The sequence below is a fragment of the Malania oleifera genome, chromosome 1, assembly GCF_029873635.1.
Source record: "Malania oleifera isolate guangnan ecotype guangnan chromosome 1, ASM2987363v1, whole genome shotgun sequence".
Lineage (NCBI taxonomy): Eukaryota > Viridiplantae > Streptophyta > Magnoliopsida > Santalales > Ximeniaceae > Malania > Malania oleifera.
Genome location: NC_080417.1, coordinates 1,927,781 through 1,950,891, shown reverse-complemented (window position 1 = coordinate 1,950,891; position 23,111 = coordinate 1,927,781). Strand labels below are relative to the sequence as shown.

General features: G+C 35.6%; 1 protein-coding gene across 2 annotated transcripts in view; it reads left to right on the top strand.

Annotated features, from left to right (window-relative positions):
- The first annotated feature begins 4,523 nt into the window (after positions 1–4,523).
- The window catches only part of LOC131160115 (kinesin-like protein KIN-14B), a 68,998-nt gene continuing 50,410 nt past the window's right edge, over positions 4,524–23,111 (top strand). The window contains exons 1-5 of one of the 2 annotated variants that reach the window (XM_058115467.1): positions 4,524–4,922; positions 8,766–8,889; positions 20,713–20,799; positions 20,965–21,135; positions 21,238–21,344. In XM_058115467.1, coding sequence (XP_057971450.1) covers positions 4,722–4,922; positions 8,766–8,889; positions 20,713–20,799; positions 20,965–21,135; positions 21,238–21,344 — 690 coding nt within the window. In that variant the 5' untranslated portion in view covers positions 4,524–4,721. The remainder of the gene's footprint in view (positions 4,923–8,765; positions 8,890–20,712; positions 20,800–20,964; positions 21,136–21,237; positions 21,345–23,111) is intronic. The other variant, XM_058115459.1, reaches the window with a different exon arrangement.

Genomic DNA, 23,111 nt, shown 5'->3' with positions numbered 1-23,111 from the left:
TAATCATCTTATACTATTTATACACTTAAACTGTTGAACACAAATAAACTTTTTAAAATTTATTATTATTATTTTTTTATACAAATGCCGCTAAACTTAAAGTAATTATGACTTCAAGTGTATAATTAACATAAAATAATTGAAAATAATTTTTTTTATAAATAGTAATATCCGTGTCCCAAATAAGCCAAGTAATTTCTAAGGTAATTAATTTCAACTCTCAATTAATAATCATTAAATTATAATAGATTTCAACTTTAATTGAATAAAAATAATATGTGCAAATTCTTAATTATATAGGAACCAACATGAAATATAAATAAAAAGGCATAATATATCGTAATTCTTCTTTCTTTAATTGCAACTTTACAACAATCACGATAAAATTATAGACCTTTGATAATATAATCCTATTGGCATATATATAAGGTTCGATATTAAAGGCGGTGATCACTAATCATCCCCTACTATTAGTGTTGTTATTCTCAAATATTTGACATTTAATTTAGAGCAAAGCACACTCATACATATCTCGGAAATTAGTAAAAATACAAAGATATTTTTGGAAATTTCAAAAATATAAAAAATCTCTCTCTCAATTTTAAAAATGCCACAAACCTCATTTGGGGTTTCCCAAAAAAAAAAAAAACAACAACAAACTTCTTATAAAAAAATTTAGTCTTTTTGTAAAATATAATAGTAGGTTTGTATTTTTTTGACAAATCTTATGGGATCCTTAAAATTTTTGAAACCTCATGAGAGTTCCTTGAGTTTTTGAAACCTCAAAGTAGATGTGAGCATAATTCAGGTTTAACCAAATTAACCGACCGAGTTTGATTCGGTTAATATAGAGGTTTGGTTCGGTTTAGTTATAGATTTGGATAATTTCGGATATTCGGTTTTCGATTTAGGTATAGAAACTTTTAATTCAATTAACCGAATTACTAATTAATTCAAAATTAAATATAAATTAGTAATATTAAATTAGTTGATATATTATATATTATATAATTGTTCAATTTTCTTAATTTATTTATTAAATCAATGTCATTCTCTTAATTCAGCTCTTATAATTAAAAGAAAGAGTAAATATTAATTTTTTAATTAATTTTAAAATTTGCAATCACATTTTATTTTTATAATTAATTTTAAATTATTTTGGTCAAATTCGGTTAACCGAATTATTCAAAAAGTTTGTTTGATCAGGTACGATTCAGTTACAACACCTAATTTGGTCGATTCGGTTATAGATTAATGTTAACAAAAAATTTCAGTTAATTCAGTTAATTAACTAAATTTAGCCGAACTGACCATTTGCACACTCCTACGTTAAAGAAGGCTATTGCCCTTATGATAAACCACAAAAAAGGTCATTATCTTTTTAACAAATCTCGGGAGAGGTTATTGTTTTCTATCCTTTAATTTAATCCAAAATTTAGAAAGAAAAAAAAAACCTAATAAAAGAATAATAATCAAGGTAAGCCAGCCACAAATAAAAAAACAAAATCTAGCAAATATAAAACATTCCCATAATTACAATTAATGGCGCATGACCATTGCCTGCTGGACTTGAATCCAGTTGACCTAACCATTAAAAAGTCACGTGAGACTTGGATTGAGGCTGTGCCACATTCATGCGCCTGGCACGTGCATTAAATATGACATCGTTTTTATAAAGTTAGATTAAAAAAAAAAACTTTGATGGCAAAATATTTGTCACGCTGATTTTATGAAATTATTTAAATAGGAGCATTAAAAATTGTCTTTTTTTTTTTTGAAATTTTTTCAATGACATAACCAATTATAAGTCGAACTTAGTTGTTAATTTGGTTAGGAATTTTAGAATAAATGTCATTAAAATTTGAAACTTTTTAAATTCAAAATTTAAAATTTCAAAAATTTGATATTTCCCGACCTTGTTAATGTAGAAATTAGTTTTACGTAATTCTTTTTTGAAAATGAAATCGGGAGATCGAATCATGCATACATCGTAATAAAAAAATGCATTTAGTTAGTTATTTTTGAAATTATGTTTAGAAATGAAAAGCAATGCGATGAATTGCGTTTGTTGACCCAAATGTTATTTGTTAACAAAACAATAATAATAGTAGTAGTTACTATTATTATTCAAAATTAATTATACCCATGTCCCATACTCTTAGTTTTTCATTGTGTCCAAAAATATAAGAAGCATATTAAAATTGTTTCATAAAAATTTGTATTTTTAGGCTATTTTGGATTAAAAAAAATGAAAACAGTTAATTAACCAAATGTGAATTTTGGGTATTTTTTACATCCTTTATTTTCGGGCACAAACTTGTGTATTTGGAATGCTAACTAAATGGATCGAACTCTCAAATCTTATTTTTGTTTTAGTTTAATTAGTTTCAACAAATATTATTAATAAAAAATTTTAAATTTTAATCACACGAAACCCAAATTTTTTTAAAAAATAAAAAATGGTTTGCTTGTGTCATAAATTAATTTTTTGTTGCACATCTCTTTCTCCGTGTTTGGAAAATATCTTAAAATATAATTTATATGAATTTTTTAAATATAAATTTTATTTAAATATACACAATCTAAATTTAATACTAAAAATTTAGAGATTACTCTAATAACTATAATTTAAAACTCCTATATTTTAAAAGATTTTATATTCGAATTGTAAGACAAATAAAATTAAAAAAGGGGGGCGGGTTTCATAGGTGTGGAATTACAATAGTCTATAGATTATTATATCACATGCTTGAAGCAATCCAACTACCCTATTGGCCCTAAAGTGTTGAGTAAGCTAAGTTATGCTTGCACATGATGCCCTAACATGATTATATATATATATATATATATATATTTTTAAAGAATTATTGGGACCTAATGATTATTATATTAACTCATTGAGGGACTTAATTTGATTTAATTATTTTATTTTTTGAATATTATACGAGTATCAACATCGTTAAACTATTTTAACGATTTCATCATTAAGTACAAAGTACCGTGAAACCCAATTTGATTGGTATAAAATAAAATTAAAATAAATGTAAGTTTGTCTTTAGTGTGAATGCACAAATTCAAACATAATTATAGAATTTTAAAAAATGTCAACGACATGTTTTGAAGTAAAATTCATCTCGATGTAAAATAACACTGACTTTAATAATAGAAAATTAATTTTAGTATCCCAAATTGAAAAAAAAAGCATTTTCATATTTTTAAAATACAACATATAAAGTAAAAACAAAAAATTAACGTTCTTATGTAATAAGCTAAATAAAAATATTGTGCTTACTGCATTTGTAGGAGTCCCGATAAAGTATATATATATATATATATATATATATATATATATATCATGTGTCGATGTAGTTGTAAGAGAAACTATGAATTTTCGAGAGTTTTGAATATTGTTCGGACCCTTTGAATGCTTAAAAAAGTCAATGTTAACAATTGAAAGGGATAAAAAATAGAACAACGAGTAGACGAGATTATAAAATCTAGTTTACACCAAATAGAGAATAAATTTAAAAGATAACAATTATTATATATTCTTCATTGCTTTTTGTTGACAAAATCAAAATTGTTCAATATTTACGATATATAAGCGAGTATAGCAAAATGGGTGGATGGATTGAGTTCAAATCGAGTAATTGTTGAGTGAAACTTTAATGAGTTTCCTTTCGATTTACTCATTTATAAACAGGTGTGCATAATTCGAACCCGTATCTATCTAATTGGATAACACATATAAACGAATATTTATTAATAAATGTATTACATCTCTAATCTTCCATATTTTGCAAGGTATACGAGTTAAGATTTTTTAAAATAACAAGTATGATATTCTAATAAGCAAATGGTAATAATACACCGCCAATATATGGAAGTAATTGGCAGTGTCATTTTTAAACACCATAAAAAAGAAGAGAAAAAAAAAATCTATTACTAAAATTTGAATATTAATTAAAAATCAAAATAGTTGTATCCTATCTTTACGAAAAAAATGTAAAATCTCAAAGTAAAAATCATAAAATAGGTAAATGTTTAAAACCCAAATAAACGAGTCTCATAATTATATTTCAAAAATAAAAAATTTTAGATTGTTAATTCAAATTTTCACCTAGTGAATAACATGATTCGACCCATATAAAATGTTAAGTTTTCAGGTTGCATTTAAGTTGACCCGATAACTCAAATCTAGATTAATTGGATGGATCGTATTATCGCTATCCAAGCTCGCTCACATCGGACGAAAAATAATTAAGAAAGTAAAGGAATGCCAACTTGAGCTTTGAAGGAAAAATATGGTTCAATTTTTTTTATTTTTATTTTTTCAAATATCAAACACTTAAATTTTTTTTTTGTTCAAAGTGTCACGTGCAGGGCACGAGGCAAACCTTATCCATAGCCCAAAAAAGTTTGGAAGTTGAACACTCGCAAATTAAGCGGCCAAACAGGCCACAGCGAGGCGTGCGCTAATAACCAGCGCATAATATTTTGTGAGCGGAAATGCCGAAGGGTGTCTCCGCAGCGAAACGGCGCCGTTTTGATCCCTCCCCACAACGTTAAAGGCGAAAGAGGGAAAGCGTAACGGGAACAGACCCCGCACAGTAGACGAAGAGATCAGACGATGGTGGTCTGTACTCTCTAGAGAGAGAGGGAGAGAGGCTTCTGGTTCGGAATCTCCGGACAATCTCGAGTTTATAGGGTTTCGGGACGGGATGGAGGAGCAGAGGAATAACCGGTGGAACTGGGAGGTGCCGGGGTTCGAGCCGAGGAAATCGTTTGAACTCGACGATCACAGGTCTCCTCCGCCAATGCTTCGGAGGCACCCGATGTCTATGCCTCTGGTTTCCTCACCTTCCGAGCTCCCCAGGAACGGCATAGCTTCGAAGCTTCAGAGACTGAAGGACAAAGTCAAGGTGTTGTTTCCACACAAACACACGCACCCTCTCTAGTGCCTTCTTCTTCGTTATTATTTTTATCTTTTGATTGTTCCTTTTATGCGGAGCGTTTTGAGTTCTTGAGAGTCATCTAGGCACTAATTTGTGCGTCCAGTATCACCTCGTAATGGTGAGCTGTTTCTCGGTGGGTATTTGAGTACTAGTCTCGGGCGATCTTTGAAATGTGGAGAAAATATTTAATACAAATTATTAAGGACTGTATGCGGATGTTTTGTTCCCGGGAAGTTGGACCTGAGATGTTTCCTAATTCTTTTGGTTGGTGAAATGTAAGCCTATCTGTCGCATGTCTACGTTGGTATGTGTCAGTTTGATGTAGGGAAGCTACAACGAGAACCCTCTTTTGTTGTGGGGAATTTTTTTTTGGGGGGGGGGGGGGGGGGGGTTGGATTTGAAATCTATGGGGGCGTTTGGTTCACACCATGTTTGCGACATTATTGCAACGTTCTGGGAATGTAAAAACATGTCCTTATTCAGTGTGCAATAAGTAGGATTTCAGGCATGTCAGATTACCATCCACAAAACTTAACCACATTCTGTTGGAAGATGTTTTAATGCCATAAGAACTTCCTTGTAATGTTATAGAAATAATACAAAGGAGCCAAATGTCAAGTCCTACATTGATGGAATTTGATTCCAAAAGTTTAAGATTCCAGGGTTTTTGATTACGCAAATGTTCCCCCAGTTTGATTGTTTGTGTGACACATAGAAGCAAGATAAGCGAGAAGGTCCATTGGTGGGCTACTGGGCTGTAAAGGTGGGGCCGGGGGGATTGTGTTTAAGAGACTCATAGGTTTGGCAACATGTAGGATGTATCAGCACATACACACATATGACACATATACATATGAAATTTTATAGAATTTTGTATTTGTACTTCAAATTCTGCAAGAAAATTATATTTCTTATTCTCATATTTTAAACTGTATTCTGTGATGATTTTATGTGAGGCACACGATTAAGAATATTGTGTCTAGTCTATCAACTTAATTTGTTTTCTTGTTTACTCATCCTGCTGTCTGTGACCGAAATTTGAAAAAAACCAAAAGGATTTTCTTGTGGAGAAGCTTGGATGAGCAAAGAAAATTTCATCTTTTGAACTGGAAGTCAGTTTGCGTACTCTCAATTATGGGGCCTGGGTTTGAGGCAGCTTCAGCCCTTCAATAGGATTCTGCCATCCTAGTGGCTGTGGAGATTTGCTGTGGAAGAAGTAGATCTTCGGTAAATGGTCATCTTAAACAAATCTGGGCAGGTGTCTGGTGTTGGGTTTTTAAAGGAGGTGAACTTTTCTCACGGCATTAGCCTCTAGAGAGGCATTATGAGAGGGAGGAGGGGAGTTTCTAAATTCAGTATGTGGCTGAAAATGGCAAGAGAGTCTGGCTTGATGTTTGATGTGGGATTTAAACTCAGCAGACACTTTCCCAACTCTGTACAGTCTGGCTAGGTATAAAGGTGCGCTTATTGGCATGGCCTCCATGGGAATAATGATGTTACTTTGGATTTATTTTTCAGAAGGGAATGTCAGGACTCTGGGGGGTGGATGATGTGGAGAACCTTTTTGGGTGTCCTTTACTGCTAAAGGTACAGGTTTCATTGCTACTAACAAAGACTTTGTCAAGTGGTTGGGAGGAAATGGAGCTTAGTTACACACATATTAAATTGACCTGCAGGAGAACGAATGCCTTCACTTGGAAGACTAATTGAAGTTCTAAAGTCCCAAAGAAAGTGGTTTTTTATTTTGTGTATGTGGGAAGCAGCCTGGGAAGCTATTCTAACTGATGACTGTCTTAGGTGGGGAAATGTGTTTTGTCTACAAACTATCTGTTGCTTTGCTGTGGCAAGACCAGGAAGCTGTGGAGCTTGACCTGGCAGTGGTTTGAGGTTGTTTGGGTTATGCTAGACAGCATCTATCTTGTGCTTAACTGCAGGAGAGGTTGAACTTTTTGTTTTCCCTGTTTTTTGCTCCCTTTTCATGTAGGTTAGCATCACTTGCTGCTGTTTCATACAATCTATTATCCCAAAAAAAGTGACATACAAGATAACGAGCCTTTTTTGCACAAGTTGACAATGGTAGATTCAAAATATTTTCTGTTTTTCTTGGGAATCCTGAAGGAATCTTTCTATTGTGCTAATATAATTCTTTGGCTATCAGATTTAAATGAGCAGATAAGTTGTCAAGTACTGATTTGTGGTGGTATGAAACCTGTCAGAGCAAGAGGTTGAGAATGCTTTTCAAGCAAGGCTTGATTATCTTCTTATTCTGATTTATTTATTTTCGGGGCTAACTCTGCCTGTGATGCACTTAATGTCCTAATATTTTCACGCACATCAGGTTCCAAGCCTGGGTAAAGGAGGAGGGTTGCGCTAGGTAGCTGACAGTCAGCGTAAAACTTGTCAGATCACTATGATATTGAATCCTTACCGATTATTTGTTGTTATTTATTTTTTTGGGGACCAGTAAATAAGCAGATTGCTATCTGCGATTCTGCATGAACTAGAATACATGTGAAAGTTTAAAATGGAAAATTGAGGCTGATGAATAGTTTGCATAGTGCTTCAATATATGTGTTGTCTTGTACTCTTTTGGACCCATTATTGTGTGAGGGGCCTTGCCTCTGCCATTGGTCAGTTCTTTAGCCTAAGCCCAAGTTGAAATTGGCATAACTTATGACATATTGTAGATTTGATGAATTTGAGGAGTGGTTTTTGCAATAAGAAAGTCAAAGGATTGGCCCAATTGTTTTTTTTTTTGGGGTTGATTTCTGCACATTTCTTTTCAAAAAATTCATTTTTGTTTATCGAGGACATTTCTAGAAATTTTATAAGTCTCGAAGTTGGGCCAGATTGATGGGCTTTAATGCAATGGGTTTTATTTCCTTTGTATGGGATGAGCTTGCTGGTTTTATCTATTAATGGGATGGGCTTATTGGCGTAGTGATGTAGGACCAATCGGCCAAACAAACACCCCCCTCCCCCCAAAAAAAGGGGAAAATAAATGAAAGTAGAAAGAAAACAAAAAAAAGGAATTAAATGGAAGGAAAAAATCTTAATTAAGGTTCAAAACTCAGAATTGTTAATAATGCAATCTGTTTTAAATGTACAGAGAGTGAAGCCTTTATATAGGCTTTCTTAGAAAATATAATTAAGAAAACAAATAAGGAAGTGATTAGTATTAAATCTATAAATAAATAAAGTTACAAAATAACCCACATATTCCTAAATTAATAAAATTTATAATTCAAGAAAGTAGGCCTCATATTTTATTTCTTTTAATTAATTGTTTAATAAGAGTTCAAATTAATCAGATAAATTATTGACGGACAGTTGGAGCTAGAGTAAATTTCTTATTTCAATTTTTTCTTCTCTTCTTCTTTTTACATCTTCATTTTACATCCTAGGCCTAAGTTTTGAGCCTTTTGCTTGTGGTTTTCAAGTTGTTAACTACTAAAATTTTCTGGAATTTTTGGCCTTGATCTGAATGGTTTTCATGCTGTCATTGCTAATTTCTTACTGGGTAATTATTTGAGGTTCATGTAAGTATCTGTTGGACCCATACCCTGGGGCTGCATCAGCATCCTGTTTATTTGCTATGACTCTCAAATTTCTATACCTTGTCAAAGTGGATTAAGGAGTGCAACTGTATTCTAAATATCTCGTCGGAGCTTCATGTATATTTAGTGTTCTACATAATGGTTATCCTGGGTTTTCAAATGTGATGGTTTAGGATGCATAAGTGGACTTAGCTACTTTGTTTCATTACTAGCTTTGTATGTGATTGACAATGGTGTTACATTTTTTGGACAGCTTGCAAGGGAAGATTGCTTGCAGTTGAGGCAGGAAGCAAGTGATCTGCAGGAGTACTCTAATGCTAAACTTGACAGAGTTACAAGATATTTGGGTGTTCTTGCTGATAGGACACATAAGCTAGGTAAGTTTTTCTTTTTCATTATATTCTGCATCCAAGGCTTTTCAATTGCAACTGCATCATGTTAGTATTTAGTTTGATGTATTGGAAGCGGATAGTATGGCTTTTGTTTGTATTTTCATATTTAAGGGTAGCATCTTTGATTCTGGGACAGAAAATGATATTCTTTTCATATTAACAAATTATTGTGGGGGTTTATTTCATCTTTGATGTGGTTTATTCTATGAAATTCTTGACTTTATGCATTTCATACTATAAGATGATGTATACGAAGAGATTTGAAGGAGCTTAGGAGTTGGAGGCAACAAATTGATTTCAAATGGGTAGGGGAGGGGGGTTGTGACACTAAAATATTTCATAGATTGGCAATTGGAAATATGAGACATAATTATAATAGAGAATTAGAGGCGAGGGCAGGTGAGTTGGTGCAGGATGCTTGGTTGATAGCCGCCAAGGGTACTAGTTTTTGTAAACTCTATATCAAGGAGGATTATTTTATGCCTACGGTTGGGCGTTTGGATTGAAATTTGATTCCTAATGTCAAAAAGTCTTAGTTGGAATGGCTGTTTGAGTGAAGAGGAGGTGAGGGCGGTGGTATTTGGTCTTGATGGGGATAAAGGTCCATGCATGAATGTATTTATATTGGTTTTTTTCAAGTGTTGGAATGTGATGAAGGACGACTAGCTAAAGATCTTTCATTATTTAAATTTTTTTTTAAGGAATGTTGTTTTCTGGGGAGTGTTAATGAAGGATTTTTGAGAAAAAGAATATCCATTCTTATTATTTCAAGAGACACAATTACAATATAAATAGTAGAGGAAGGTCACCAAATTAGGAAGGCCACAAAATCAGCAAATCAAATCACCACAAAATTAGCAAATCAAATTAGCAGATCTCTAGGCTAGAAACAAGAAACTGAAACTACTAGAAATTGAAATAGTAATTTCAGATTTAAAAAAATAGAATTTCCTAATTTATTCCCTAGAAATCCGACACCCCCCCTCAAGTTGGAGCGTAGATATCTATCATGCCCAACTTGCTTACAAAGAGCTCAAAACTAGGTCTGAAAAGTCTTTTGGTGAAGATATCGGCTATTTGTTGAGTAGTAGGAACAGAAGGCATGTAAATAGCTCCACTATCAATCTTCTCTTTTATGAAGTGTATGTCAATCTCTACATACTTCGTGCGATCATGTTGTATTGGAGGCAGCTTTGTTGTCACAATACAACTTCATTGGCATGTTCACTGGCATCCGCAGCTCTTCAAGAATTCTCTTCAGCCATAGCATCTCACACACTCCGTTAGCCATAGCCCTATATTTTGCCTTGACACTGCTCCTTGCAACCACATTCTGTTTTTTACTTTGCCATGTGACCATATTTCCCCAGACATAAGTACAGTAGCCTGACGTGGATCTCTTGTCAATAACTGAGCCTGCCCAATCTGCATCGGTGTATGCCTCTGTGTTCTACTCTGTGGTCTTTTGGAAGAGTAAACCCTAGCTTGGTGTACTTTTCAAGTATCTGAGAATCTGGTAAACTGCTTCAAGATGTTTATTGTAGGGTGAATGCATAAATTGGCTTAACAAACTCACAGTAAAAGCAATATCGGGCCGTGAATGTGACAAGTAGATTAACTTTCCCACCAACTTTTGATACCGAGTTGTATTTACTGGATCACCTTCCTTGTCATCTCCAAGTTTGTCATCTCCAAGTTTCCGATTGGGATCTATTGGAGTGTCTGCTGGCCTACAACCACTCATCCTAGTCTCTTTGAGGAGGTCAAGGACATACTTCCGTTGGGAGAGAACAATCCCTTTCTTCGACCGAGCAACCTCCATTCCAAGGAAATACCTCAGAGATCCTAAGTTCTTGATCACAAATGTTGATGAGAGGGAAGTCTTCAATCGGTTCATCTCAAGTACGTAATCTCCAAAGAGAATTATATCGTCAACATACACAATTAGTATCGCTATCTTCCCATCCTGTGAATGTCTTATAAACATCGTATGATCACCTTGCCCTTGAGTATACCTCTGACTTTTAACAAATTGAGTGAATTTCTTAAACCAGGCTCTTGGTGACTGTTTTAACCCATATAAGGACTTCTTCACTTTACACACCTTTGTGCCAAACTTTTCACTAAATCCTGGAGGTGCATCCATGTACACTTCTTCCTCTAGGTCTCCATCAAGAATTGCATTTTTTACGTCCAATTGTTGTAGAGGCCAGTCACAATTAGCTACAAGTGACAAAAGAACTCTTACAGAGTTTAGCTTTGCGACTGGGGCGAATGTCTCAAAGTAATCAATGCCATAGGTCTGAGTGAATCCCTTGGCGACCAATTGAGTTTTATACCGTTCTAGAGAACCTTTAGATTTATATTTGTCTGTAAACACCCATTTGCACCCTACAATTGTCTTTCCTCTTGCTAGATCAACTAACTCTCACGTGCCATTTTTTTCAAGAGCTTTCATCTCCTCGAAGGCAGCCTCCTTCTACTCAGGAACTTTTAGAGCATCTTGCACAGTATTAGGAATCTCCATACAAGACAATTGTGAGGTAAAAGCACGAAAAACAGGTGAGAGATTTTCATATGACACATAATTGGACAATGGATGTTGAGTGCAAGACCTCACACCCTTCTGGACAGCAATGGGAATTTCAGAATCATCGAACTTAGGATTGGAACCAGACTCGGGTTTAAAACTAGAGGACTTGGAACTCGAAGATGAAATAGACTGAACATGAGGTAAAGGCTCAATGAGGACATTGCCCGGAGGGTTTACAGATTCTGGAGAGTGTAAAGGATTGGAAGACCCTTTCTTTCCAGTTGTCCTCTGTCGCGAGTAGACAATGTCAAATGGTACCAATGCTGTGGTGTTTTTTTCTGTTTCTCCTTTGTTAGTCGTTATTTGATCATGAACATCATGAGATGGCATTGTAGGAAGACCTTGCCTTAGTATCTAAACAACTCGACTCACTTTCTCTTGGTATAATAAAGCTTTGGTTTTTAGGTTGAATAATCAACGTTGGAGAAGGATCATTTTGTGAGTCTTCAGTTTGGAAAAAATCATGAAACACAACCAAATCTTTCTTTTGGTTTCCCCCTGAAGATGAGGCGTAAAATAGGGATGTAATTCAAAGAATGTAACATCCATGGTAACAAATTTTTTTTTAGAAACGGGTTCAAAACATTTATACTCCTTTTGATTGGGAGCATAACCAACAAACACACATCTTGTGGCTCGCGGTTCAAGTTTTCCTCGATTATGACTATGAATATGAACAAAAGTGGTAAAACCAAATATCTTTAGTGGTAAAGAAGAAGACAGCCAATTTGTTGGATAAAACTTATGAAAAACATCAAAAGGTGTTTCAAAGCTTAAAACCTTATTAGGCATTCTATGTATGAGATATGTAGCAGTAAGAACGGCTTCACCCTAAAGATATTTAGGTACTTGATTGGTAAAAAGCAATGCCCGAGCTACTTCCAATAAGTGTATGTTTTTTCTTTTAGCCAAACCATTTTGATGCGGAGTGTCAACACATAAACTTTGATGAACAATTCCTTTTTCAAGGAAAAATTGGCCCAAAATGTTTTTGAAATATTCTTGACCATTATCACTCCGCAATATTTGAATATTTTTTTTGAAATTGTGTTTGCACCATGGTGTAAAAATTTTTGAAAATTGTTTCCACTTTAGATTTTTCCTTTATCAAATAAGCCCAACTTAATCTTGTGTGATCATCAATAAAGGCCACAAACCATTTTTTGCCAGAATACGTAGATGTTCTACATGGGCCCCAGATATCACTGTGAATCATAGTAAATGGTATGGTTGGTTTGCAGGGTTGGGTGGAAAAGGATGCACGATGATGTTTAGCAAACTGACAAACCACATTGAAAAGAAGATGGACTTTTATTCTGAAATAAATTGGGAAACAAGTATTTTAAATATTGAAAACTAGGATGACTTAACCTATAATGCCATAACATGATATCATTATCTTTGAAAACAGAAACAGAATTTAAGCAAGTACTTTGACATTGTCTACTCGAGTTAGGTCCATCGTCAAAATAATAGAGTCCATCTTTTTCCTTAGCACTGCCAATCTTCCTCCCCGTGGTCAAATCCTGAAACTCACAATAAGAAGAGTAGAAATTAGCTTCACATTGATGATTAGAGGTAATTTTACTGATGGGCAACAAATTGCAAAACAAATTTGGAACGTGTAGCACACCATGGAGAGTTAACAACGAAGTGAGTTTGATAGTTCCTATCCCGACAATTACCGAGAGTGAACCATGTGCAATTTTGACCTTTTTATTGCCTGCATAAGGACTATAGGATGAGAACAATTTGGAGCAACCAGTCATATGATCAGTTGCGCCCGAATCAATTATCCAAGAATGAGCAGAATTAGGAATAACACCTAAAAATGCAGTAGCAAAGCCCTTCTGTACCAAAGAACAAGATGGAGTTAAGGACAATTTTGGAGATTGAAACAATTTGTACAGGTGCTCTAATTGCTCCTTGGTAAAAGGGACTGCATCTGAGTTGGTAGAAGGCTCCTGAGTCTTTTCAGCAGTGGCTTGGTAGGCGTGACTGTCTCGTTTGGATTTTTGCTTCCAATTTCCTGGTTTAACATGAAGCTTCCAACACGTCTCCTTCGTATACCATGGTTTTTTGCAATGCTCGCACCACGGTTTCTTATGCCTGTCGTTGTCAGAATTAACACCTCTTGACACAAGAGCAGATCTCTTTGGTTCCAGGTTAAAACCAGGTTCTGTGTTGCGCAGCATAATTTTTCTCCTTGACTCCTCCCGTCAAACTTCAGAAAAAACTTCCGCAAATAGAGGGCAATGGCTTCCTGCTGAGAATGTGGCCTCAGACCTCGTCCAAACTCCAATTAAGGCCGGCTAAAAACATGTAAACCCTGTCATTTTCCTCTCTTCTTGTGGCAAGCGTGGTCGTTCGAATTCTCCCAAACATCATCATTACACTGATCAAGTTCCTGCCATAACGTTACCAATTCGTTGTAATAAGTAGTAACATCACGATCATTCTGCTTGGATCGCCAGAGTTGAGTTTTCAACTCAAATATTTGAGAATAATTCTCCAGGTCCGAATAAAGATCATGAACGGCCTCCCAGACGTCTTTAGCAGTGGGAAGAAATAGGTGAGGTTTTTCAATGGCAGGTTCCATGGAATTAATGAGCCAAGCAATAATAAGAGAATTTTCGGACTGCCATTTTTTTAGATCAGGATCACCAGCAGTAGGTTTTGATATTTCGCCAGTCAAATGCCCTATTTCGCCTCTGCCATTGATCGCCAATTTTACGAACTGAGCCCACTCGAGATAGTTGTGCCCATTGAGTTTTGTAACCGTGACATAAAGGGCTGAATTCTGGGAAGACTAATCAGAAGATACAGATCTGGGAGGAATAGTGGGATTGGGCAAAATGGTTTCGGAAGTACCGGAAGAGCCGGTAGGATTTCTTTGGGCGCTGGTCATCGCCGACTTATACGGCATCATCAGAAAAAAGAACAAAATAGAAAAAGAGCATGAGGCTGTGATACCATGAAGGATTTTTGAGAAGAAGAATAACCATTCTCATTATTTCAAGATACACATTTACAAGATAAATAGTAGAGGAAGACCACCAAATTAGGAAGGCCACAAAATCAGCAAATCAAATCGCCACAAAATCAGTAAATAAGGAGGATGTTTGACAGAGAAAAATGAAGGGGCTGATTTGTAAGAGTCAGATTTTGAGAAGGTCAATGATCCTGTTGTTTGGGGAGTTCTTGTTGTTGAGAGATGGCGTTCTTGGACGAATGGTTGTTTGTCTGATGCATCTTTCTTGGTAATTATTAGGTGTGTAATCGGTTCAGATCGGTTCAATTTTGACCAAAACTGATCATTGAACTGAAATAATTGATTTTGTAAAATCACAAACCAAGATCGAACCGTAGAACGATTGCTTAATTTAATTGTAAACCAAAGTTTTCTGGTTTGGTTTAGCTTTATCTCGGTTTTTAATGCTATGTATTTATTGTTTGGAAAATTTAGAACTCGAGCCCCATGACCCAGTGTTTAATTCAAAACAATGGCCAGTTAGAAAGGGGCTCGATTGCTCAGAGCAGCCCATCTACAAAGTAGATGAGCTAGGCCCACAATTGAAAAAAAGGCTGGTTGGGCTGAAGATGTGCTGGGAGGGAAGGTCCAAATGGGATTTTGTAGGAGGGAGAGGGACTTTCCATTCTTTCTGCTGTCCATGTGGGACAAACATTCCCAACACAAAAGCTGGGATCTTCCCAATGCTTTCTTACTTTCAGCCTCTCCACTCCTCTCTTGTCCCATATCACCATGGGAAAGAAATCTGAGGGGCTTTGCTTCTTATAAAAGTGCTCCCTAGTCCACCTACTTTCTTATTATTGCAGAAGATAAACGAAAGCACATGCATAATAAACCAATTAAATTTATTCAAGAAAAAAAGCATTATATATATATATATATAGTATTGATAATAAATATTAATTATATTTGGTTTTTTTTTTTTTTTTGGTTTTTTCTGTTTGGTTTTTTTGTGAAACTGAAACCAAAACCAAAAATCAGTTTTCACGAAATCCAAAATCAAAATTGAAGACCAAAATTGAAACACCGAACTGAGTATCAAACAGTTCGGTTTCGGTCTAGTTTACAGCTTTTCGATAAATTTTGTACACCACTAGTAATTATTAATGGGGAGGCAAAATAATCATTTTAGTCCTCTATATGGGGGTTAGGCAAGCAGATTCATTATCTCTATTTTTACTTTTCCCTTGAAGTGCATCATGGAGTAGATTAATAGTGGGGTGGATAGGTGGTTGGTTAGAGGTATTCAGGCCGTGAGAGAGTGTGTAGTATGTATCTATAGTTTGCTTATGATACTATTATTTTCTTAGATGATCATAGAGAGTTCTTGATCGTTCGTACTATTTTTTGGATTGGCCTCTTATTTACCTAGCAGTCCTTTATTTTTGTTTTTGTTGGGAAAGGGGAGGGGGGGCTTTAATTCTCCATCTTGTAAGCCTTTCGGGATCTTGTGGTAGCGAAGGTGGCAAAGCTGTTTGGATGGGTTGAGGGCGGAGTCTTGTCTTTGGTGGTTGCATCAATCGCATTCATGCTTGTCTTTTTACTATCCCTTTGTATCATTTGTCTTTATTAACAATTTCGTGGTGGGGTAGCCAATAAGACTGAGAAGATTATGAGAGATTTCATTTGGTTTTGGGAGGTTGTATATGAGTCTAAGGAGGATGGGGGCTTGGGGCTTGGTAATTGGTGTCTAAAAAAACATAGCTCTTGTGATCAAATGGTTATGGTGATTTCCCTTTGAGGTAAACTGCTCGTGGCATAGTGTTTTTAAAAGTAGATTTATCTTGCAGGTGAATGAGTGGGATTCCTACATGGGGCTTAGATGTTAATTTGATTGTCCATGGAGGTTCATTTTGCAAGTTTACCCTTTCTTTACTCTGTTGACAAATGGTTCTCGTAAAGAATTTTGGATGGATGTTTTAGTGGGGGATTTCAACATTGTTAAATACTTCTTCTCGTCTCTATCGTCTTTCTTTGGTCCATAATGCCAGCATTTCTTTTTTTTTTTTTTTCTGATTTTGGACAGTATTAGACTCTTGGGACCATTTTAGAAGGGGTTTAATTGATATGGAATTGGAGGATCTTTCTTCTTTGTTTTTTGTGTTAGAGAACTGTCATGTTTCTAATTCGGAGGGACCTTAGCATGGTTTTAAATAGTGGTCATGGGTAATGAATTGTAACAATTGCAGTTGTGATGGGAGGAGGGAGTAATGGATGTTGTACAGTGAGAAGCAGCTGCAGCAGCCATAATATTTTATTTTATTTTTTTTTAAAGCATGCACAGCCATGGTTATATTGAAGAAAAAACATATGATATAAATTATTATTTTTAATGTATTTTGAATCACTTTATTCTACCTACAAATGCTCCTCAGTTTCAAAAATAAATTTTTAATATTAATTTTAGCATGCTGCCTGTAAAATATATATATATATATATATAAAGGGCAGCCCGGTGCACAAAGCTCCCGCATATGCGGGGTCCAGGGAAGGGGCGGACCACAATGGGTCTATATTACGCAGCCTTGCAAGAGGTTGTTTCCACGCTTCAAACCCATGACCTCTAGGTCACATGGTGACAACCTTACCGTTGCGCCTAAGCGCCCTGTCTAAAATAATTATTTTTCACTTTGACTACCTTAATGACCAATATGTTTTGCAATGCAATTAAAGTAGAAAAGCAACTTAGAGATGACATTAGTATATTAAATTATGTTAGAAGCGCAAATTACAATGAGTACAGTTGCTAATTTCAAATATAAAAGACGATGTATATCAATTATGCTTATTGAATATATTATTATTTAATTGCTTAAATATAAATAATATCCTTTGTCCCTTATTAAATTATAGAGTAAAAGACACTCACCTCCCCTGAGGTTTGGCAAAAAGACAAGGACCTCCTCAGAGGTTTCAAAAATTTCATTGACTTCGCCTAAGATTTTAAAAATGCCACAAACCTCTCCTGAAATTTATCAAAATGATACAAACTTCCACTTGTATTTTGCAAAAGAAAGTCTTTTAAGGTGAGGTTTATATCTTTTTGGCAAACTTAAGAGGAAGAGGAGGTCCTTAGAATTCTTGAAATCTGAGGGGAGGTCCCTAGAATTTTTGAAACCTCGGGTAGGTCCCTGTCTTTTTGCCAAACCTAAAGGGAGGTGAGTGTCTTTTGCCCTAAATTATAATAGTATAACGATAAATGTCTAGAGACAAACAACTTTTAGCCCAAAAAGTAGTTACAAAAAAACTAGGTTTCTCCTTTTTCTTGAAAGGCTGAACAGAGCCGTTTTTCTTCAACACTCTACACAGCTGCACGATGACCCACATGACTTCAACAAGTCTTCCTCTCTATGTGTGTGTCTCTCTCATCTGCCATTGGCATCAAGCCATGATACAAAGAAGACGGATCTTTGTTGTTTGGCTGCAATGGTGAAGTGATGATTATCAGACTCATCTTGATACAGGGGCAGCATCAAGGATCTGCAGCCATGGGAGAGATAAGAAGAAATTGAAGAGAGGAAGGAAAAGGAAAGGAGGAGAGAGGAGATACAAGGGGGAACTCACAGTCACTTCTCAAATCCAAATTCAACAATAACTGCTTATAACATGGCTTTCACATACTATTTATAAGAAAGCCTACAACAACAACAACAAGCCTTAATTCCCACTAGGTGGGGTGGTTACATGAATCTTTTCTTGCTAATTCATCCGATCCAGAGTGTTTTCCTCTATTAGATTAAGGGCTATTGAATCCTTCTTCACTACCTCTTTCCAAGTTATTTTAGGCCTCTCCTACCTCTTTTCATTGTTGGAAACACTAACTCACTCACTCCTTCTCACATGTGCTCTACTAGGCCTGCGTTTCAAATGACCAAACCATCTAAGGCGCGCCTCCCTTATCTTGTTTTTGATCGATGCTATACCTAAATTATTGCGTAAATGCTTGTTTCTTACTTTATCTTTTAATGTTAAACCACTCATCCACCTTAACATTCACATCTCAATAACTTTCATTTTTTGTACAAGTTGTTTCTTAGCTGCCCAACATTCTGAACCATAAAGCATAACTGGCCTTATAGTCATCTTATAAAACTTTCCTTTTAATTTTAAGGGTATTCTACGATCACATAACACACTTTAAGCACTCCTCCATTTTAACCAAATTGTCTTAATTTTATGTACTACATCTTCTTCAATTTTCCCTTCAGCTTGCATAATAGATTTGAGATATCTAAATCTATCAATGTCATTAATCTCTTGATTATCTAGTTTAATCTTCTCTCTATTGCTACTCCTTACACTACTGAAAGTACATTTCATGTATTTTGTCTCACTCCTACTCATCCTAAACCCTTTAGACTCTAATGTGACTCTCTTAAGTTCTATCTTAGCTTCCTCTCCACTTCTACCATCATCAATTAATACGATATCATCTGCAAACAACATACACCAAGGGGCCTTATTTTGGATATTCCTAGTTAGTTCATCAATTACTAAAGTAAAAAATAAGGACTCAAAGTAGAATTTTGATGTACGCCTATTGTGAGTGGAAATTCTCTAGAATCTCCTCTATAGTCCTAACGCGAGTCATTACTTTATCATACATACCCTTAATGACCTTCGTATATCTACTGCAAACTCGCTTCTTTTCTAACATCCACCAAAGAACTTCCTTAGGTACTCTATCATAAGCTTTCTCTAGGTCAATAAAAACCATATGTAAGTCCTTTTCCCTAAACGTTTCTAATAAACTTATTAAAAGATAAATAGCTTTTGTTGTTGATCTCCTAGGCATAAAACTAAATTGATTTTCTGAAATCTTTGTTCCTAATCTTGTTCTATGTTCAATTACCCTTTCCATAATTTCATCGTATGACTCGTAGTCTTAATTCCACAATAGTTATTACAGTTTTGAATAAGGTACTAATGTACATTCCCTCGATTCTTTTGGCATTTTCTTAGTTTTTATAATAATGTTGAATAGATTAGTTAACGAAATAATTCCTTTATCCCCGAAACATTTCCATATTTCAATTGGTATTTTTAGAAAACTCACAATGCAGCAATAGAACCTGATTTTTAGTGCTGGCAGCGAGAATTTCTCACTTCTCTTAGCAAATTATCATACTTGCACAATATCAAGTCTGGAACCAAACTATCATGCTGCAAACCAAAACCTCAGGTGTGGCTGCAACTGATTTCTTGCAATTCTGGCAGCAGGAGGGGAGTCTGGCAGAATCTTATTTGCAGTTGCCGGAGCGGCGGCGATGGTGCTTTGGTGATGCTTTTCTGGGAGGTGGTAGATTGAAGGGTGGTTAGTTGAATGGCAGTAGTGGTGTGTCAAAACAACTCCGGCAAGGGTGGATTTTGAAGGGGTTGGAAGCAGGAAATTTCAGGTGTCGCGTGGGGCTTCACGGCTGGTTGGAAGGAAACAATATTAGAGGGGCTAGGGTTTCGGGCAGAGAAGAAGAAGAAGAATCAACACATTTGTTTGGTTGGTGTTTCTTAATAATAGAGTTAACTCCAGTCTAAAAGGCATTGCCCCAGATGTTATTTTCCTTGTGTTACTGCATTGGGTTTGGGGAAGGGAAGGATGCTCTAACTTCATCTTCAACTTTGCTTTGGGATGGGATTTGGTACTTGGCTTTGGATTGTAGTGCAGTCTGCTTTAAGGGTGCATCTTCTGATGATTTTCAGCGGGGTTGGAAGGCTTTATTATTATGATTGTATTTTGTTTTTCTCTGCATGATGATTTGTTTGTATATTCCCTTTCTCCTATTAATATTCTTCTTTTTCTATAAAGAAGATATGTACTCCTTCTCCCAGCAAAAGAAAGTATAATTCTTTTGTGCTTCAAGCCTTCAATCATTATGGTTCTGTTGATTTTGTGCCAGAGTCATTATAGGAGTGCTAATTTTCTTGGTATTTATTTCTGCTATAGGTCATATCCAGCTGTAAATTTGTCGAGTTTGGTATCATTGAGAAAGCTAGATCATTCACATGCAAGCTTAATATATATTCTGTATTCCTTGCTTTTAACTTTTTTGGGCACTGTGAAATTTGAATCTGATAACTTTTTGGAGGTTTATCACTTTTTTCCCCCTCTTATTCTTCTGGGTTTTACAGTGCTAGTGTTGCCCAGATTTGCAAATGTTATACTTATGGTGCATTGATGTCATTTCAGATCAAGTTGCTCTTGAAGCTGAAGCTAGAATCTCTCCACTGATAAATGAGAAGAAAAAGTTGTTTAATGACCTGCTGACAGCCAAAGGTACTTACAATTTCTGTGAGCTTATTCTTTTTTACTTTAAACCCCCTCCCCCTCCCGCTCCCGCTCCCCCTCTCTGTCTCTCACACACACACATGCACAGATACATGCAGAAAAGAAATTTCTTTCTATGTTTTTCTGATTGAAAAATCGAATTGATAATTGCAGGAAACATAAAGGTATTTTGTCGTACACGACCGCTATTTGAAGATGAAGGCCCGTCCATTGTTGAGTTTCCTGATGATTTTACAATTCGCGTTAATACTGGTGATGATACTGTCACTAACCCAAAGAAAGATTTTGAATTTGACAGGGTATATGGACCTCATGTTGGACAAGGTGAATATAAAATTAGTTTTTCTTTGTTATTCCGTTTTGTTGTCAGTTGTGCTACTATCTATTTACTCAGACACTAAGAGCATTGGCATTTTCTATGTGCAGTTGAACTTTTCAGTGATGTTCAGCCACTTGTGCAGTCGGCTTTGGATGGATCTAATGTTTCTGTGTTTGCTTATGGGCAAACTAATTCAGGAAAAACACACACTATGGTCTCTCTCTCTCTCTCTCTCTCTCTCTCTCTCCATACGTATATATTTCTCTCTCTTTATATATATATGTGTGTGTTTGTCTGTGTGGCCAGATCTGAGCATGCAAGTCCCATTTGTGTGTGTGGGTGCTTATGTCAAGATAAATTTGTACATGAAAGACACAATTGTGTACTATTCAATTCTAGTGGTGCTTTTGCTGCATGTGCTAATACTTGAACCTACTATGAAGTATGTTTAAGTTGTTTTTGTGTACATTTTCAATTCTAATGTTGTTTCATTGTCTGTGCTAATTCTCATTTCTTCTGTGAAGTACTTCTCATTTCTTCTAAGACTTGCTTTCATCCATAATATATATGACTGAACAGGAGCTTTAGGTCTATCCTTTGTCTCTTGCTGAATTTTCTCGCAAAATATATTATCAAATATCCCTCTTTTAATTTTTTTTTTTTAAAAAAAAGAAGGTAGGGAGGGCAAAAGGGTAAAGAAATACTCTTTTAACTGCCCGAAACAGTCTAACCTGCTGCCCATGTTTTCTCCCTTGGCTCCATGTTGGCATTGTTGAGTGTGTTACTGTGTGAAAATGCGTTTTTTGTGTTTCACCTCTAGCTGCAGTTGGCCAATATTAATATTTCAGTGAACAGTTTGTTTGTGTGCCTTTTTTTTTATAGATAACAAAAACTTCATTAATGCTAGAAATAAGAAAAAATTACAGGAAAAGTAGGACAAACCCATCCTCCTTTGCAGCAAAAACAAAAGGGAAAAAGAAACACAGAATTTACATCAAAACTGCCTTCTAATCCCTCTAGATATTGGACACCAAAATACCATTAAAAACCCCAAAATAATAAGCCCAAAATGCAGCCAAAAACAAAGCTCTCTCAAATCAAATGCACTGAGTCTTGTGATCTCTGAATTTCCTGGCATTCCTTTCAAGCCACGGAGCGCACAACATAGAAAAAACAACACAAAACTAAAACCTCTTCTTTCTTCTCTCTCTTATGAAGCCCCAAACTGTAATGATATGAAGTCATAAATTGTCTTCAGACCCACCCAATCCTCACCACTGCAGGAAAACAAATTATTCCATAGTGCCCTTGTCATCTCACTATGTAGGAACAAATGACAATTAGTCTCACTTTCCTTTTGCCTTATGAAGCCTCCTAAACTGAAGCAAGTCATTTGTATTAACCCTGTTGAGAGCCAAAGTCCATATGAAAGCTCGACTCTTAAAAGGAACAACAGCCTTCCACACTTCTTTATCTAGATGAAAAGGGAAAGGGATGGGAATAATAGGTTTGGTCAGATGAACAAAAAAAGACTTTGAGGAGAATGAACCTGAAGAGTTCTCTACCCAAAGCCTCCTATCCCCTCTGTTCTTGGGAATGAATGAATTCAGAACACTCAACAGAAAATTATGCTCTTCTCCCTCTCATTGAGACTCCTGAAAAAATGGGAGTTCCAAGATGCACAACTCCTCTCAAAAGAATAAAATTCAGAAATAGAAGCATCATGCACAGATGAAAGTCTATACAATCGAGGCACAGCGTATTCCAAGTCTCACCCACCCAAATATCTTCCCAAAAGCGCACACTATCCCCAACCAACAAAAAAACAGGTGAGAGGAAAGAAATAGCTATAAACTTCTGAGACAAATTTCCACGGGTATGCATGAGAATCAATTTCACTCCCCTTTGTATCTCACCTATTCCTTTGAACACCATAATTACTCTTTACTATGTGCCATAAGGAACCAAACTCAGGAGAATT